This window comes from Populus euphratica, unplaced genomic scaffold (assembly GCF_000495115.2).
Source record: "Populus euphratica unplaced genomic scaffold, PopEup_1.0 scaffold41.1, whole genome shotgun sequence".
Taxonomy (NCBI): Eukaryota; Viridiplantae; Streptophyta; class Magnoliopsida; order Malpighiales; family Salicaceae; genus Populus; species Populus euphratica.
Window position 1 is genome coordinate 783,393 of NW_011499868.1, and position 18,630 is coordinate 802,022.

Below are 18,630 nucleotides of genomic sequence, written 5' to 3' on the forward strand. Positions count from 1 at the left end.
TCCATGATGAATCATGGTCACCTTAATCTGGATGAATCATATGGTCATCTTAGTAAATGTTTTCCCCCTTAACGACAGACATTTCAATTTGAACATTTGAACCAGTGTTATAAAACCCAAGCAGTTGACTTGGGACTTTTCCCCTTATGCCAGTCTTTTGAATTTGAACCCGCATTGTAAAACCCACGCGGGCTAACAAGTTAATTTGAGATTTTTCTTTTAATATCAGTTTTTTTAAAAAAAATTTAAAAATCATTTTAAATTAAAATAAAAAAATTAATTTGATATAAAGTGGTTAAAAACTTTGGTTAATCTATTAGGGTAAAAGCAAGTTAAAATTCGAATATTTTTTAATTAAAATAATATTATTTTTAAATTTATTTTTAAATTATAAGATCAATTTAAGATAACTCTTTTGATTTGTGATTTAGACTTGGTTTCAAGACAATGATTTGGACCCAATTTCCAAATCAGTTCCACAAATTTTTGCACCTTGTGTTGCTTTTATTTGAGAAAAAGGAGAGATTTTTTTGTGCTTTGATGGTCAAATATCTGCTTTAAACTCGTGCAAGCAGGAACTTCGCTGACACTGTAGGCTTGGGTTCGTCTAGTTGTAGATTACTCTAAACGTGTTTTTAACGTGCTAAAATTCCATTCTTCTAGTTTCACTATTTTTTCACCAAACGCGTCCTTAATTTATTTATTTTTTAAGATACGAAACGACAATTCACGATGTCGTAATGCTATGGTAATCAAACTCCATGGCAGCCCCGTAAAATATGTTAAACCTCAATGGCTTTTCTATGAGGGACACGATATTTACACAAAAAGGGACGTGTCAAGCATGTAGAGACCAAACTAACCAGGAAACCCTCCACTCTCTTCTCGAAAACAAACACACCTACCTCCGATCTCCACCACACATGCCTCCACGTCATCAATCCTCCCACACTCCAATCTAACGGCCCACACCCTCCCAATAATTCACCCCAACCCTAACCCACCCCAAACCCTCCAACCCAGGCTGAGCCCTAGCCCCAAACCCTCGAGCCTTAAGCATATACCCTCCTCCCCCTCTTTTAACCAATAAAAAACCATAGGTCCACGGCTGCTTTTAAAAACAAAAAACAGAGGAAGAGGAAGAGAAACAGAGAGTAGAAAATCAAGTGTTAGTCCTTTAGCTTTCTATTTCCCTTTTAACACCCCCCCCCCCCCCAAAAAAAAAAAAAAAAAACCTATATCACACAGCAATAAAATCCTACAGCCTCAGAAAAAAAAATTAGGGTTTGTAGCTACTGAATCCACTTTTGATCTAGAATGAAATTAGTTTGAGATTAAAAGGAGATTTGGTGATTGTTGTGGTTAAATTTTTGATGGATGAGATCTGGGAAAGAGCAGTGGAGACAGCATTAGAGGGGCAAACAGATAACTTAGCGGTAAGAGCCCTAACCCTAGATGGTGCTGTTAAGTGTATACAAGGAAGATTACCAGCAGCTCCAAGTTTATTTGAAAAATTCGAGAATCTTCAACACCTATCTATTGCAAGTATTGGCGTTTCAACGTTAGAGCAATTTCCTCGTCTTGGAAATCTAGAGAAATTAATTTTATCTGATAATAGAATCTCTGGTGGATTAGAATTTCTTGTGGAAGCTGGACTCGATTCGCTTCGGGATTTGGATTTGTCAAATAATAGGATTCAGTATATTGAAGATCTAGCACCTTTGGCTAAGTTACGGTTGGTTTCGCTTGATTTGTATGAGTGTCCGGTTACGAGAGTCAAGGATTATCGTGCTAGGGTTTTTGGATTGATTAGTTCGTTGAAGTATTTGGATAAAATGGATGCTGAGGAGAATGAGAGACCGGAGTCTGATGATGAGGAGGAGGAAGAGGAGGAGGAGGAGGAGGATCCTGGGAGTGGTGAGGTTGATGGGGAGGGGGAAAGGCCGTTGGGTATGAATAACGGGCATAGTGAAGTTGGGGAAGGGATTGTTGATGTGGATGAGGAAGAGGAGAGCGAGGCGGATGAGGAGGAGGCGGAGACGGGGAGAGAAGGTAATGGGGTTAGACAGAATGGGTTTCGGGTTGAGGTAGTGGACAGGAGGGAGGAGGAGGGGGGGGAGGGGGAGGAGGAGGGAGATGAGTTTGGGGAAGAGGAAATTGATGAGGATGATGATGATGTAGTGGAAGTGCATGAGATTGGTGACGATAGTGACGAGGATAATGATGCTGTGGATTATGAGGAGGAGGACGACGACGATGATGACAACGATGATGATGATGAAGAAGATGAAGAGGGGGAGGAGGAGGAGGTGGATAATGATGAAGGGGATCTTGGTGAGCCGGAGAGTACAGGAAGATTAACGAGTACAGAAGGGGAGATTGATGGGCATGAGCATGGGGAGGATGACGGTGAAGAGGATGATAATGGAGAGACTGGTGAGGAGGAGCAAGTTGTTGAGGATGATGGAGAGTTTGACGATGAGGAAGATGGTGAGGAGGAGGTGAGATGCTTTGGAATCTTATGTTTACCTTATTCATTTATTTGCTTTATATGTGTTGCATGGTAGGATTAACTGCTTGATTGCTATTTGGTAAATTTGCAGACAAGATGGAAAGGCGTGACCTCTGTTGAAGGCTTAAAGCCTTATTTTACTGCATATATATGCATGAGTCGATACTTTTTGGTCTATGGCATCTTTACTATCTGTTTTTTATCTGCCTCAGGCAGAAAATATGGGTTTTGAATGTATTTGCTATCGTGTTTTATTTTACTGCTTTTTGAATTTTGTCAGTGGTCAGGATACTTTTCTTTGTTTTCATGGACAGCAGATTCATAGTCCTTGCCAATATGGCGGATGGTAATCTGGGAAACAGATTATAACTTGAATTTTAACATGAGGGATTGTTTACATCAAGAGATGAATTGAGTGACATCAGGAAATTTAGATTTTTGGTTTAATGGCATGTTCACAAAATTTTGGGGAACTCGGTGATCTTTTGAGGATAAGTTCATATTTTATGAACTGAGTATTTTTAGGAAAGACTTGGGAGGAATAAAAGAAACTGCAAATGTTTAGCAAGGAGGAGGGAAAAGGTGAAGATGGTCTTTTAGTTTGTGGTATGGTTCACCAATTATATTTTTTGTGGCTTTCTTTTCTTGCTGTAGGAAATGCTATCGCCAGGTCTTTGGTACTGATTTGGGAAGACTGTTACTTGGCATGTGGAATTTCTTACCCTTCCTAACTCGTTGTAGGACTGATTTGCTGGTTTGTGTTCTCTAAGTGTGGTTTTTATAGCATGTGATTAGTATGTCACTGATGATTATTTTTTTTTTTGGTTAAGCTTGCATCCCCTGCTTTATTATGTCCTATTTGTTAGTATTAACAATGTATAAATGAAGTGTTTTACTTGATTTCTGTTAAGTGGTAAATATTAAATAGGGATTATTCTTTTAGTTCATCTTCTGATCTTGTTTTGCTCTGGTGTGCATGTGTGAGTATGCGATTGTAGATTATTTTTCTTCCAGAGCCTTTTAAGTAATTTGGAACTCGGACTAATCTTATTCAAACAACCTGAAAATGAGTCCAAATACATTTCCTTGGCATTTTCAAGTACTCGTATGATTTGTTGTTTTAAATGTGGATGCTTTTTCGAATGTCTATAATGGTAGTGATATTCTTGTTTTCTGATAGAATTTCTTATTGCAATGGCAGGATGAAGACTCCGATGAAGGGTACTTGGTTCAACCAGTGGGGCAGGCAGAAGTTCATCATGATACTGGAGGCAGTGACTTGGAGCCTGGGAACGAGGAAGATGATCCTGAAGGGGAGGAAGAAGTTGACGATGATGATGAATTGCAGATGTTACCATCATCCTCACACCTTAAGAGGAAGAGAGATGAAGATGAGGAGGAAGATGGTGAGGATGATGATGATGAGGATGTTGTTGAATATACGAAGTCATCATCGAAGAAGCACCATTAGCTCTCCTTCAATCTCCTGGGTAAAGATGTTTTGTTTGTGTCGTGAAGCATGAAAAAAAGAGGAACTTGTCAGATAGACTGGTTGTAGTCTGCTAGTGATTTTGAGTATTCCCGCGTGGACATGCATATTTAGGTGAAGGAATTTATATCTTGGGTGGCATGTTGTTAGATTCAAAAGGTTGTTAGCATCGTCCCGCTTCTTCCCATTTCCTATATAGCCGTTAGTCTTTGTTAATTCAAATGACAGTTATGAAGGAGGGTTTCACCGCCCATTCTTCAGCTCCCTCCCTCCCAGGGGTCTGTTTCTAAATGGGAACTAAATGGAGGGACAAAAGAGAGAAAGACTAGGTTCCCCCCCTGCTGCCTGGGCCAAAAGCTTGTTATAAAATTGCCTGGTAGAAACGCTTGTAGAGAGACTTCCTTCTTCCCGCTCTGCTTCATTCAATCAAATGATGGGCTTTTGAAGAATTCTTTTTACTCCTTGCTACCTGTCTCCTTGTAATTGGCCAGTCATTTGCTTTTATTTATCAGCAGGTGTGGAGGCCATGTGTCCACTTGAGAGCTCAATCTAAAAAAAAATCAATGCAGCATCATCTTCACCATCGGCTCTACAATGGTCTCGCGCACACGGAAAAAAAATAAACACCTTGAATCACGTGACGTGGGACCTGGTATATTATGTGGCTAGTAGGAGCAGGTGCATCATGTGAATCTGATCAGGCGGTATTAAAGTTTTTGACACTTCCTCTTCTCTCTTGAGATTGGACTGTCATTTTGCTTGCATCAGGTGCTACGGACACAGGTGAACCCAAACAGCTAGTAGGAGAGAAAGTAATTGAGCCAGCCAACCCTAGTGATTCTCAAGCTTTTAGCCCAGGCCAAGCCGAGGCTGAGGCTTTGAAAGACTTGACCGGCTGCGGCTCCGGGCCCTCAGTGAAGAAGTGGACATGTCTCTATCTTGTTGGTTTTCCCCAAATTAACTTAGTTCAAAAATCAGAGAATAATAAAAGAATATCTGGGACTTAATTTTTTTTTAATTCAATGAATGAGTTCTATAATTCCTTAATTCCTTTAAACTTCCATTAGAGCATTGACGGTCCAGATCTCTTGTGCAGTTGTACTGATCAGAAGGGTACTTCAAACGAATGGTTCAAATCCTTTGTTGTTGACATAAATACGGATAAGGTAGCCTGAACTCAAGCCTGCCCTTATTTCTCACTAGTTTAATTGGTTGGCCTTTTGCCGAATTGGAGCTGAAAAAAAAAAAAAAAGAACGGCTCCAGATTGGACGTCAAAGATGTTGCTCTTATCACCTTCGCTTGCGTCGGTACTGTCACCGCAAAGTCGCAGCTACCATGTCAACAGCAGAAGTACAAGACCGCACCGGCCGCTCAAGGTTGTCGGCATGGCAAAGGAGACCACCGATGGTGGTAATGGCATCATAGAGAAAGTTGCAATAGTCGGCGGGTTAGTCTCCACCCCAGTAATCGCCTGGTCTCTCTACACCCTCAAGACAACAGGGTGTGGCCTACCTCCTGGACCAGGAGGTTCAATAGGAGCACTGGAAGGTGTAAGTTACCTGGTTGTTATCGGAATTATAGGCTGGTCCTTGTACACCAAGACCAAAACTGGCTCCGGTCTGCCTACCGGACCTTTTGGGTTGTTGGGAGCTGTAGAAGGTCTGTCATATCTGTCATTGCTTGCCATTTTAGTCATCTTTGGATTGCAATTCTTTGAGAAGGGTTCCATTCCAGGGCCTCTTCCAAGTGATCAGTGCTTTGGCTGAGGACTTCCTCTAGAGGATGATGTGGTTAATTAGGGCCACCACAATTCTATCTTTGTTCCTTCCGTGCGTGGCCATGGTTCATTGGATTTTCTGAACAATATTTTCCCGGCACAGATCAGTATATTCACATGCATCTGTCTCTACCTGTGCGTTTTTAGTGACTTCTAAGTTAAAAGAGTTTTTGCTCTATACACATGTTTACAAATAGTGATTTTGCTGGCTCAATTGCGACCATCATATAGTAGTATTTTCTATCTTTTTCTTTTTATAAATAATCGTAACCTTTATAGACTGTAGAGGGGGAAAATAAAGGTCAACGAATTGGAGAACACCAAATAAGAGCTCACAAATCCCTAGCACGTATTGCACTGTTCCACCATGGATGATCTTACCTTTTGAGATATTTAGCTTAAGTGGCAAGTGATTTGGCACCATCTCTGATACATGTCTACGCTGGGTTTAAATCCCAGTTGATGTTAGAAAGAAAGAGAGAAATTTTCCCTGCTCAAAATTCGATCAAGAAAAGATTGACTGCTCTTCCATGGACGGTGTCCGAAATACAATGGTTATTCAAATCTGGGTTCTGAATTAGGGGAGCTAATATAAATAAATGTTTGGAAACGTCTTTTAAAAACAATCCAATATATACGAAAACAAATTAATTTTTAATAAAAAAATTAATTTTTTATTAAAAATTAATTTATGTTCATATATATTGGATTGCATATATTGGATTGTTTTAATATGTTGATTTTAAAAATAATTTTTTAAAAATAAAATAAAAATTATTTTAATGCATTTCAAAATAAAAAACACTTTAAAAAACAATCATAATCATATTTTTAAATAGAAAATAAATCATCACATATTAATAAATAAAATAAAAGGATCAAAATAATATTGATTTTAAAACAAATAATTAAAAATTAACAAGTTTTCACCTGATCAAAGATAAATCAAGAACCTTTTAATGGAGTGCCACTAGATCAAATCCCAAAAGAATTTTTTAATTGACATGTGTTATAATCTAATTTTGGCCCATTAGCTTTTAATTTAATTTTATGGGGTTTAAAATGTAAAATTAAAAGATTAGAGATTTATTTTGATGAAAAGTATGATTTGTCAACTTGTGTGAAAACTAGGGACTATAATGTGCCTTTGTCATTATATCTTTATCTTTAAGATAATCCTTACCTTCAAGATAATCCTCAAGATAATGATAATTATCTGCTTTCAAATTCGAATTTCAAAAAAGAAAATAAGTTTGATTGAGATTTTACTTCTCGCAAGTGATGAGACTCTTGCACTATAAATACTAATCTCAGTATACAAAGAAAAAGAAGAAGAAAAAAGAGGAGGGGGAAGAACAATTAGAGAGAAACCTTGAAAGAAGAGACCCCAAGAGAAGACCATTACTAGAAACCCTAAAAGAGAAGAACATAAAAAAGAAAGGGGGCGGTGAATCCTATACTAGTCACCGCACCATCAACCCCTCTATTGTTTAGCTCGGTCTCCCTTGACTTTTCCTCTAACAACTGCACGCCTAGGTAAGTTTCCTTCCTTCCTTGTTAAAATAATTAACTAATCACTATTGCATGCATGTGTGAACCTTTCAAGCATGGCTAGGCTAGATCCAACCCAAAAAGAGAAAAAAAAAAGTTGGCCGGGTTTAGGCTTTAAGCCTAGCCGACCCACACTGTGTTTGTTAAGGGTGTGCTTGACAAAACATACCTATATTTTTTATGCCTTGACCATAATTTTTGTGTCCATTTTAATTAGATATTTGATCAAACAAGCTCTTTTTAGATATTAGAAAATTCAAACATATTAAGGAATCTTTATTGATTTATTTATAGGTCCCTCGCATTTTGTTTTATTTTTTTCCTTGTGTTTGTATTTCTTGTAAATGTGCTCAATTTGTAGACTATTACTGTTAAACACAAATATATCATGCAATGTTTTTTTTTACTTCCATCTAAAAGGGGCAAATAATAATAAAGGATAAATAAGAAAAAAAAGACATAAAAAGTTTCTTCTTCAAATTCATTTTTGCAAAAATATTCACTAACGCCAGAGTCAGGAGTATCATATTTTTGGTTTTGTGTGATATTTACCAACGCTAAAATTAAAAATATTCATAGGAATTGTTCACTGACATCAGAGTCAGGAACATGAAAGGAAAAATAAAAAAGGAAAAAAAGCGAACAAATTCTTAGTAATTTTAGACAAAACCAGCAATGCAGCCTGTCTTATATAGGACGCTTAAGGGGTGATAACATCTTTTCTTTTGTGTAATTAGTCCTGTATTATAGAATCTCTGTTGACCAGTTAAAGTTCCTAATAACCATAATACTAGGTGACAACTCCTTGAACAAGATATTTTTCCTTAAAAGAACAAGATACCAAATATCTATTTCTTTTTCAATCGAGATAATTTTTAATCGGTCATCGCGATGTCTAGATGTGACAACATGTTTGAGTCAATCGAGATTTTGTATCATCCTATTAACTATTAATGATGAATAAAACAATTCACTTATGAGTTATTATTTGAAAAGATGATTCAATTTATTTTTTTAAAATTTTTATTTTTTAATATATTTAAATTATTTTAATATACTGATATCAAAAATAATTTTTTAAAAATAAAAATATATTTTTTAATACATTTCTATTAAAATATAACAATACCTACATTTTCAAGTACTCATTAGCATGAAGCAATTCAAGAATCACATGCTTGGCCTAGCGGTGTCTCTTCCACTGCACCTGAGTTCGAGTCTTGGCGTGCATGCCTGTCATCCTCGCGGTGCCTTACATGCCTACTGGGTTTGCAGGATATTCAATTGGCCGTGGAGATTAGTCGTGGTGCGCGCAAGCTGGCCCGGACACCCCACATAAATAAAAAAAAAGAAAAAAAAAAGAATCACATGCGTTTTTTGTCCTTCCCACGGTTCTCATCATGTTATAGTTTAGTACATTTTAGGCATGATATTTGATTGAAGTATCAATTTTTCTCCTCAAATTAATTGATTATGAAAATGCTATCAATTACGAAGCACCTAAAAGTTAAAATAAGATATTCTGAACCATTAATCAATTTCCTTTTGTCTTTTTTTTTTTTTTGCTTTCTTTTTGACAAATTGATCAATAAAATGACATTAATTTGGATACGAAAACGTCTCCTCTGTTTTTGCTCCAAATTTAACACCTACTTTTTTTTCAGTAGACTCAAAATACTTAAACAGAATGTTTTTGTAAATTTTTTTAATTAAAAATATATTAAAATATTACTGATAAACACCTAAAAATTATTATTTTAATATTTTTCAAACAAAAAACAATTTGAAACAAAAAAACAAGATTTAATTGAAGAATATTTCATCTCAGGAAAGTAATTTCAGCCACTAGATTTTTTTTAGCATAAAAAATAATGAATTTGAATCCAAATTAAGAAAAAATTTAGCATAATTAAGATATAACACCCATTTCAAGTTGGTACTTGAATGTCGTCGCTGCTTGATCATCATTATACTGTGATCGTTTCACCGGCCTTTATAGTGGCTGAATTGAGGTTTCTCAGGGGGGGGAAAAGTAGAAAAGAAAAGAAGAAGTGCCTTTTCCATCTCCATTACAGGCTCCTAAATCAAATCAAGAACAGTGCTATTCTGCTGCAGAATACCAAAGAAATTACCCAAACACACACCTTAAAAAAACATATCAACTTCCAAGGAAAGCTGTAGTCTTTTTTAAACCTTTTTTATAGCCCCCAACAAAAAATTAAAAGCCCTCTAACAAGTTTCCACGCTCTGTAACACTGGTAAAGATTTCTCTCTGCACTCCTGCACTGAATCATAATTAATTATTCTCAACGCTCTTAAACTACTTTAATTAATTAGAAGAATCATGATTGCGCTTGTTAGTTTTGTGTGTTTCTCGCTCTCGCATAATATCTGTTTGGTTGCTGAGAAAGTGGAGAGAAAATTGAAGATTTCGAGGTTTTTTTGGTTAAGAAATGTTGGTGACAAAACAGAGCCTTTTAAAGTAGCAAGCATCGCGATTGTGTTGGATTTTCTAGTCTTTTCTTTGCTGGGTTTTTTATTTAGTGGATTTTTCTCGCTTTAAGGTTAATGGGGTTTGCTTTAATATTTTAGAGTAAATTGAAATTCTTTGTTATTGCTATTTTCGATTGCTGGTGGGTTTTTTAGCTTTGACTTTTGAGTGATAGTTTTTTTTATGGTGAACTATGAATAAAAAGCTAGGGTTACATTTGTCAGGATCTTGCAACTGAGATGTAAATATGTTTTGAGATTTGACCTGAAACCGTATTTTTTTGTCATTCTGAATGGAATGGTTGGGTGAACTTGAGTAACATCTTGTTGATCATGAATTTACAGAAGCCAATTTCAATCGTGCGAGCGCTCCTACGTGCCAATGATGGATTTGTTACATGTGTGTTTGATAAAATTTGAGGTTTAGTATGGTTCATTAAGTGGATTAAAATTTCTGTTTGCAGGGAAAATGGATCGAGGAAAGAAATCAAGTAAGCTCCTTGTAAACAAGAATAGCAAGAACCACATGGATTTACAAGATATTATCAGGGAGAGTGCCCTTCCTTTCCTTCCGGCCAAATCTCTTCATCGATGCACTGGTGTCTGTCGGGAGTGGAAACTTCAGATCTCGACTCCTTTCTTTGCCCACAACCAGTCATATTCTTTCCGTGATGTTTCCGGCTTCTTTTGTCAATCCCCATCAGGCACACCGTCATTTGTTTCCCTCAATCGAATGGCCTATGGTGTTCCAGATCCTTCTTTGAAGTTTTTGCCTGAACCAGTTGATATCAGGTGTTCTTCCAATGGACTACTGTGTTGCCAGGGTCGCACTGGATATCGGGCATACTACATCTGCAATCCTGTTACCCAGAAATGGAAGAAACTCCCAGAACCTACTGCTAATCACGGGACTGATCCTGCTGTTGTGCTAGTCTTTGAGCCATCATTACTGAACTTTGTTGCCGAATACAAGCTGGTTGTTGCTTTTGCATCTGATCTTGACGGATTTGAATTTGAGATCTATTCATCTACAGATGGATTTTGGAGAATTTCTGCTGAGATTTCTTTTGGCAAGATGAAACTCCTTCCGAGGACAGGTGTTCATGTCAATGGCGTTGTTTATTGGAGTTCTAGCATGGGTCGGATATTTTCTTTTGATCTCTCTTGTGAGCGATCAACATTCATCTATAACAATGGATGTAGTTCCTTGGGTGCGGTGAATGGGAAGCTTCATACTGCTTGTGTGCAAGGTTTGAAATTATCCGTAAATGAGCTGTCAAATGCGTATGCAAACACGATGCAGATGAATAGCAGTACAAAAACATGGCAGGCGAAGCATGCTGTAACTCTAAACTTTCCAGTACCTGATCTGTATCCCCGTTCCTACGATAAAGAAACTGTGTTGTTTTTAGGTGGTGACATGGTGGTGATGCGATTTGAGAAAAAACTTATTTCCTATAACATGAAGACTAAAGAATTCACAGAAGTCTTCACTGAAGAGGATACTCCTTCCAGGATGGTTCCCTATGTGAATAGCCTTGTTGAGATATAGCTAACCCCTCTTCTAAGTTGTATCGTCATTTCTGGTACTTTTTGGCCATAACTTTAAATCTTACCTTTCTTATTAGGTTGATCATGGTTTGGAACTTGGACTTGTTCTTTTCTTTTGGACATATTTGTGTGGGGTGATAGTAATAGGTTTGTATTCTCCTGGTTTCTGTGTGGATTTGAAAATTCCGGGAACGAGTTGTTGTCTTTTATCGTATTCATAAATGAATAATTACATGAATATTACCGTTGGACTTCCAGAAGTGGCCTTTCTGGTGATCGGAATCAGGAAGAAACCAAACTCCACAATGAGATCTTAAAATTCTTCATATTGCTTGGCACTTGCGTTTGGATCCTTAGAACTTGTTTGGCTAAGTGTTTGCGGCAGCGTTTTCATTTAATAGTATCAACATATTGTTTGGTTACAAAATGAGCCGTAATTTTCATGTATGGACTCACCTTTATCTGCGTTCAAAACTTAATTTTGCTGAAGCAAAAATTACATGTTTTTCGTTTCCTGTTCATGCAACTATGTTTATAAACACAGTATAAAGTTGTTCCCATCTTCCTTCCTTGACCAGTGCTTCGGGTACGGGTGGATTTTGTCCAGATGAGAAAACCATGAGAGCTGTTCTTACCTGGACGTGGCGCTGCTGGAGGCATTGAGGGAGACAGCTGGGCTGGCCTGCTAAAACCATTTTCTTTTTGTTCAACCACGAGGGTTGTTCTTAACAATTTTCTTTTTGTTCTTTTCGTAGTCTTCGTAATTGTTGCTACACTTGAAGATAATGATGACGATGATGGAGGGTTGGCCTACAGAAACCATTTCCCTCTCTTCTGTTTTCCCTTTGCTTCTCCCCTACTTTTTTAGGTGCTCTTTGTCTGCGTGGAGAGTGAATTATTAATTCACTCTCTGCAAAAATAAATAAATTAATTAATATTTAATTATATTTTATTAAAAAATTAATGTTTAATATTATTTAATAACATTATATAAATTAGAAGTAGATGACGTGATAACGTGATATTTGCATAATTTAATTATAATTTCAATTTTGTTTCTAATGATGTTTTATTTTATTTTGTTGCATGCTCAAAAAATTATGAAAACTGTAGTTCTTATCCGATGAATTTCGTACGTGATGGGATTATAAATAGTTTAATGAAACAATATAAAATATTTTATATAAAATATTATTTATTTCATGATATAATAACAGTAGTTAAATTGATAATATTTAAATTAAAAACTATCAATATTAATATATATTTTTTAAAATTATTTTATAACCTCAATTTTAAAAACATTCTTAACCAAATATATTAAATTACTTTTTCTTCGACCTTAATTTCAATTATAATTTTAACTAAATATTTATTTTTTCAAATTAATTTTAACTAAAATTAATTTTTATAAAATAATTTTTTTTAAATTATAATCATAACAGTTATCACAGTACTAAATATATTCCTGAGAGCGGTTGCGTTTGCTGTTAGGTACAAAAGTGGAGGCAGCCGCTCTACCAAACACACAGCACCGTCCATTGGATTTCACTTGTTAATTGTGTTACTGTTGATTATCAAATTTGATAATGAAGTACAGTTCTCGTGTTGCCAACGAAAGCACAGCAGTTCAAATGCAGACTTTGTGTTTAATTTTTTGCCCTTGCCACCCAGCCTAGATTTAGTTTATCTGGAATGGCAATGCAGCCCAGCGAAGTAGGCTTTTGCCTCCCAAAAACCCTCGAGGGGAGGCTTTACTAAGCTGTGAATTGGTCGTAGAGGATTTAGCTAGTGTGATAGTTAAGGCTTTTGCCATCCAAGGGTGCTTGTTATTAAACATTTATTATGCTACTTTAGCATTGAATACACTTCGCGGATAATTTCAATTTCAGTGAGTGTTCATTTACATGGTAAGCTGTTACAATATTCCCACATAAAATACATTTGACATTTAAAAAAAAAAAACTTATAAGGCTTACTAAAAAAACTAAATCTCATCAGTGAGAAACATTGTAACCTGTGTCTGATTTCATTGTTGACTCTCAAGTATACGTTAAAAATTCATTGTCTTCTCGCTCGTTTCCTCATCAGTTTGGCTGAACAAGCGGGGTCTGTGAAGCTCAGGTTTGATGACCGTTTTTCTCACTTGCATTGTAGTCTTCTAGGCGCGCTGTCCTCTTATAGAAGTGGCTTCGGTGCATCAAAGCTGGCGAGGAGGATTTGTTGGTGTTTGCTGCTCGTGGCTCGGCACTTCTTTTATTTCAGGCTTATCTGCTGCCCCCAGACTTTTTTTACTTGGGGCATGGCTCTTTCGTTAGATGGGCGAGTGGGCATGTCATCATAGCGCACCCTCGCTTGACATGTCCTTTCTCTTCTCCCCAGCGTTTTGGAGGCTGGGTGTTTCTGCCATGGGTTCCATTGGAAGGGTCGCGGATTTTGATTGTGGCGTGAAACATTCGGTTGGTGAATGTTAGCTTTTCAATTTGCTTTCTTTTATTTTTCCTGTTGTTGTTATGATAGGAGTTTACCTCTCCTCCAGTTAATATCTAATATCTGGTTGGACAATTTTTTCTTAGCATAAAAAATATATTCAAAACAATATTATATTTTTTAAAAATATTAAAATAATAAAATATTGCATTGATCATAGTTAATCTTCTAAATCTGAGATTCGGATCATAAAACCATGATAATTTTATAAAAAATAAATCAATATAAATTTAAAACTCAATTCTCAATTAATCTGGATAAAATTATTTAAAAAATCCATTAAAAAAACCAAAAAAAGATTCAAGTCAACCCGTTTTATAAAACTAAGATAACTCCATAAGAAAACAAATGAAAACAAATTATAAAGCCTAATTCTCAAAAGACTCAATATTGAAAGATAAAATTAAAAAAAAAACAACAATGAAAAAAGATTAAAAAACAAAATAAATCGAGCTAACTTGTTAAGCTCGCAACCCGAGTAATTAAACTAGAATAATCATATATAAAGAATATTAAAATAAATCATAAAATACAATTTTCAATACATAAAATATTGAAGGATTAAATTAAAAAAATATATTATAAAAACTAAAAAATATATTATTATAATTAATAGTATTTTCTGAGATGATACATAATAAAACCACCATCTCTTTTAATTTTTGTTAATAATCATAGTTAGATGTGGTTAAATAACAAAAAATAAAAAATTAAAGTATAATTATTATAAAAAACAATTAACCCCCTCAGTGTTTCACTATAGATCACGAGGAAAAGCATGAGCATTGTTCATTCAAATAATACTTTTTTTCTTCTATTTCTAGAAATTTTTATATTTTGATCTTTAAATTTTTTATGTATTTTAATTTGATCTTTCAAAATTACTTTGATTTGCGATTGTTTTTTATGCCTTCTTATAAGGATTTTAAGGTGTCAAAGAAATGTTATGTCGGTTAATTCTTGGCTTTGCCAAAAAAAAAATCAATTTAATTAATTTAAAATAATTTAAAATTTTAAAAAATATCCATTCTTTTTTCCCTCAACATTAGGGACTAATTTGCACATGAAGAGGAAGTTCATATACCTTTTTTTTTATTTTAATACCTTAATTTTTTTTAATTTTATCTTTTTATATTGGCTTTATTTAAAATTTAATTTGATATTTTATTTTATTTTTCCTTGATATGAGGATCTTGAAGTATATCAAAGAAAACTTTTGGTGTTTGGTTGATGCAAGTTTTGCAAAATAGAAAAAAAACTTTCTAATTAAAAAAAATGTTAAGGGACCAAAATAGATAAATAAGCAAGGACTTGGTTCTTTTTTTTTTCGTTGCTTTTTTATTGGATTTTTTGTTTTAAATTTTTGCACAGTAACATTGGGTTGTTTAAGATTTGAGTTTCGTTGTTTTATTCAATTTATTTTTTTATAAAATTATTTCAGTTTCACGATGAGGTCATGTATTTAGCAAGCTGACTCGAGTAGACATGAGTTGTTTTTTATCCTTTTTATTTATTTTAATTTTGTACTTTACCATTTAATTTGCTAGAAATTTAGATTTGAGATTTTTTTCATCTTGTTTTCTACAGGGTTATCACATTCTTATTTAATTTTTGTTTTGTCATCAAATATTAGGAAAATATATTTTTATAATATTGACAAACATTTATTTTTTGAGTTGATCATTGTATATATATATTTTAGTTTGGTTTATTTATTGTAGTTGTCTTTTTTTAATCATATTATTACATTATTCATGCTTATAGAGCCAATTTGAGTCAATAACCTAAGCCTCGAGATTTTCTTGCTTTTTAAAACATGCTAACATTTTCTTAATATATTTTTATGTTAAAAAAATTTACCCTGATCTATTCGCAACACACCAATATAGTCCTTATTAATTTTTAAATAAGTAATTTTCAATTTTCAATTTTCAATTTTCAATTCTAAGTAGACTTATTATTTTCAAATTAGCATACTTTTGCTCAAAATGTTTCTTAAATTGCATTTAATTTGTGTTATATGATAAAAGATATAGTTACAGAATACACAAAAACATGCTTAATTATAAAAATAGAGATAAAAACAAAATAAATCTTCTCTAAAATATTTTTGGAATGAATAAAGTATAAAAAGACATTTCTTCTATATCTCATAATTCTCATTGTCTCCATCATTTTCATCCGGATATAGTAATGAAATGCAAGTTCAATATGAATACATGAGTGGTTGAGATGTGAAATGATGTGAGTAGCTTTGGGGGAATGAAAAAATAAAAAGGAGGAGAGTAAGAGAAGAAGGGAAAGACGAAGAGGAACCTTTAATTAGTTAAATGTGTTTCAGATTTGTTTACCTTCCACATCCCATATTTTTGGCTTCCAGCACATAATTTTTGGTGATCAAAATTCATATCACACTAGTTTATTGTCTAGTGCCCTGCTGCGGCTGAATTATTACACACAAACAAACAACACACACACACACACACACACACACACACACACACACACACACACACACACACACACACACACACACACACACACACATATATATATATATATATATAATAATTGTGAGATTATAGGGACCTTTTGGTAATGCTATTAGGCTCGGACAAGTTGGTAAATGCGCAGCACAAGTTTCTAATTAAATCATACAAAAACTAACGGGTGTAAATAGGCTTATTTAATGGGTTAAAAGGAAATCCTAATAATTGGAAAATCAACTTAAGAAAAAACAAAGAAGAACTTAAAAAAAAAAAAGTAAGACGATGATATATTAAATGACCTTAATCACACACGACTCAATTTATGAATTTAATAGGGTTTGATAACTTTTTTTTACAAATAATTTTTACTTATATGATAAAAACTAGTTACTTGTAATTTTAAGTATCAATTCTAAAATATACGTTTGTTCAATACCGTAATAACTCTAAATAAGGTAATAAAAAAATCATTTATGAAATCTATTTTCCAACTAATTTAATATAAAAATATAAAATATTATATTATTATTATTATTAATATTAAATAAAAAACTAAATTGACTGTAAGATGGTAATTAAACCCTTGAAATCAAGCTTTAAAAGTAATTTTTGTTTTCCTTAAAAAAAACCTTAGATAGTGTTGTTTTGCATTTTTGGTTATTATAGGAACTTAATTTTACAAAAGAAAAACAGTATTAATCTCAATCAATTAAAAAATTAGCTAATTCATAATAATTGAAAGAAGACAAGTTTCAAAGTCATTATAGAAAAAATTGATAAATTTACTATTTCAATGCATACTAATTGATCGAAATAATTTTTTTCAATTCAGGTTAATATTTTAAATTTCAAACATGTAAAATTAAAAACTTGAATTTTGCTAAATGATAAAATTAAAAAACAATTCAAATAAAAAAACTAACCAATGAAAGAAAAAAAAAGTATCAAATATGAAAGGAGAAAAAAATGAAAAGGTAAAATTGAAAAAAAATAAAAAACTATCTTAAATAATAAAAAAACAAAAAAAATAAGAATCATATTTGATTGACAAATAAATTAAAAAAGGATGTGGTTGAAAACAAAATAAATTTTAAGAAATGAATTAAAATAAAACAAACAAAATGCAAATCAAAAGAAAAATAACTTGAAAGACTAATACAAAAATGTGGAGAGCCAAACACAAATTTTTAGGAGGAAAAAGGAGAAAAAAAAGGAATTTTAGCCATGCATTAAAGATCCAACAACTATATGTGTCACACATGAAGGAAAAAAAGCTAAGATGAACAAAATGACACAATGACATAATATTTTTGATATTAAAGTTAATTGTGCTTATCAATAATTTTTTTTTATTTTTTTAAATATCAACTCTATCCTTAAAACCCAAACATTATTATAAAAAAATATTTTGAAATTACAAATTAGCTCCTTAATTTAAGCTTTTGAAAATTTAAATCGGAGTAATTGTATTATAAAAAAAAAAAGTAAACTATAAAAAAAAAACCATAGATCATAGTTAAATGATTAAAAGTATTATTTATTTTTAAGGGTAACAAAGGTATTTTATTGTGCAGAAGAATAATGAAAAGACAAAGATATTTCTTAATAATTCAAGAATGACAAATGAATTAAAAAAAAAACATCGTTTTATCCTTAAAAAGCTAGTATATTAAGAGTTTTTTCAAAAATAAAATTGTCAATTCATTAATCTGCAATAATCAAAAGGCATATACATACAATGATTTTTTTGAAATAATAAAATGATACAATAATAAATGATATAATAATAAAATCACTTGAAAAAATATTTATGAATATGACAGCGGTTATTTTTGAAAATATTTTTTATTTTAAAATATAATAAAATAATATTTTTTTATTTTAAAAAAATATTTTTAATACCAACTTATCAAAAATAATTTTTCAATTTAAACCATCAAACATTTAAAAAAGTTGCAAAAGCAACCATATTCATGCTCTCTAGTTAGTTAAGCCCCTTAACTATAATAGCCAGCTAATATAACTTTTACATGCAATATTGTTGCCCCTCGAAACACTCTTTACTTCAGCTTTGTGAACAATCACATATTCACCACACAGTAGCCTGACGTGGCATGATCTCGAGGCCGAAGCCACGTTGACCAATGTGCCTATCACCATCCAAATTCTCACGGCGTCATCTCCACGCTGGAAAACTTGGAGCACAAGGTACGACCTCGACCTCCAGAGCTTGACTTGAGTCAATCAAAAGCTTCCACGTGTCTATTGGACTCTTTCCTC

The 18,630-nt window shown here is 33.5% G+C and overlaps 3 protein-coding genes across 5 annotated transcripts; all 3 read left to right on the forward strand.

The window, feature by feature from the left end:
* The first annotated feature begins 1,079 nt into the window (after window positions 1-1,079).
* Window positions 1,080-4,459, forward strand: LOC105126556 (acidic leucine-rich nuclear phosphoprotein 32-related protein-like). Of its 2 annotated transcripts, none has more exons than XM_011027454.1 (2): window positions 1,080-2,501; window positions 3,924-4,459. In XM_011027454.1, the coding sequence occupies exons 1-2, from the start codon at window positions 1,374-1,376 to the stop codon at window positions 3,981-3,983; spliced, it is 1,188 nt and encodes a 395-aa protein (XP_011025756.1). In that variant the 5' UTR covers window positions 1,080-1,373; the 3' UTR covers window positions 3,984-4,459. The 2 variants fall into 2 exon arrangements, with proteins under 2 accessions (XP_011025756.1, XP_011025755.1); XM_011027453.1 differs by having other exon boundaries at window positions 1,090-2,501; window positions 3,714-4,459.
* Window positions 4,460-5,087: 628 nt separating this feature from the next.
* LOC105126557 (anti-muellerian hormone type-2 receptor) lies at window positions 5,088-5,993 on the forward strand. Its single transcript, XM_011027455.1, has one exon. The coding sequence runs from the start codon at window positions 5,280-5,282 to the stop codon at window positions 5,766-5,768; it is 489 nt and encodes a 162-aa protein (XP_011025757.1). The 5' UTR covers window positions 5,088-5,279; the 3' UTR covers window positions 5,769-5,993.
* Window positions 5,994-9,342: 3,349 nt separating this feature from the next.
* Window positions 9,343-11,628, forward strand: LOC105126558 (F-box protein At5g49610-like). Of its 2 annotated transcripts, none has more exons than XM_011027456.1 (2): window positions 9,343-9,588; window positions 10,285-11,628. In XM_011027456.1, the coding sequence occupies exon 2, from the start codon at window positions 10,290-10,292 to the stop codon at window positions 11,370-11,372; it is 1,083 nt and encodes a 360-aa protein (XP_011025758.1). In that variant the 5' UTR covers window positions 9,343-9,588; window positions 10,285-10,289; the 3' UTR covers window positions 11,373-11,628. The 2 variants fall into 2 exon arrangements, with proteins under 2 accessions (XP_011025758.1, XP_011025759.1); XM_011027457.1 differs by lacking the exon at window positions 9,343-9,588 and adding an exon at window positions 9,691-9,815.
* The last annotated feature ends 7,002 nt before the right edge of the window (window positions 11,629-18,630 follow it).

Excerpts from the sequence above, each read along its gene's own strand:
- LOC105126556 (XM_011027453.1), top strand. The coding sequence starts at position 1,374 with ATGGATGAGATCTGGGAAAGAGCAGTGGAGACAGCATTAGAGGGGCAA. Across the intron at positions 2,502-3,713 it reads AGGAAGATGGTGAGGAGGAG|GATGAAGACTCCGATGAAGG; the intron begins GTGAGATGCTTT and ends TTGCAATGGCAG.
- LOC105126557 (XM_011027455.1), top strand. The coding sequence starts at position 5,280 with ATGTTGCTCTTATCACCTTCGCTTGCGTCGGTACTGTCACCGCAAAGT.
- LOC105126558 (XM_011027456.1), top strand. The coding sequence starts at position 10,290 with ATGGATCGAGGAAAGAAATCAAGTAAGCTCCTTGTAAACAAGAATAGC.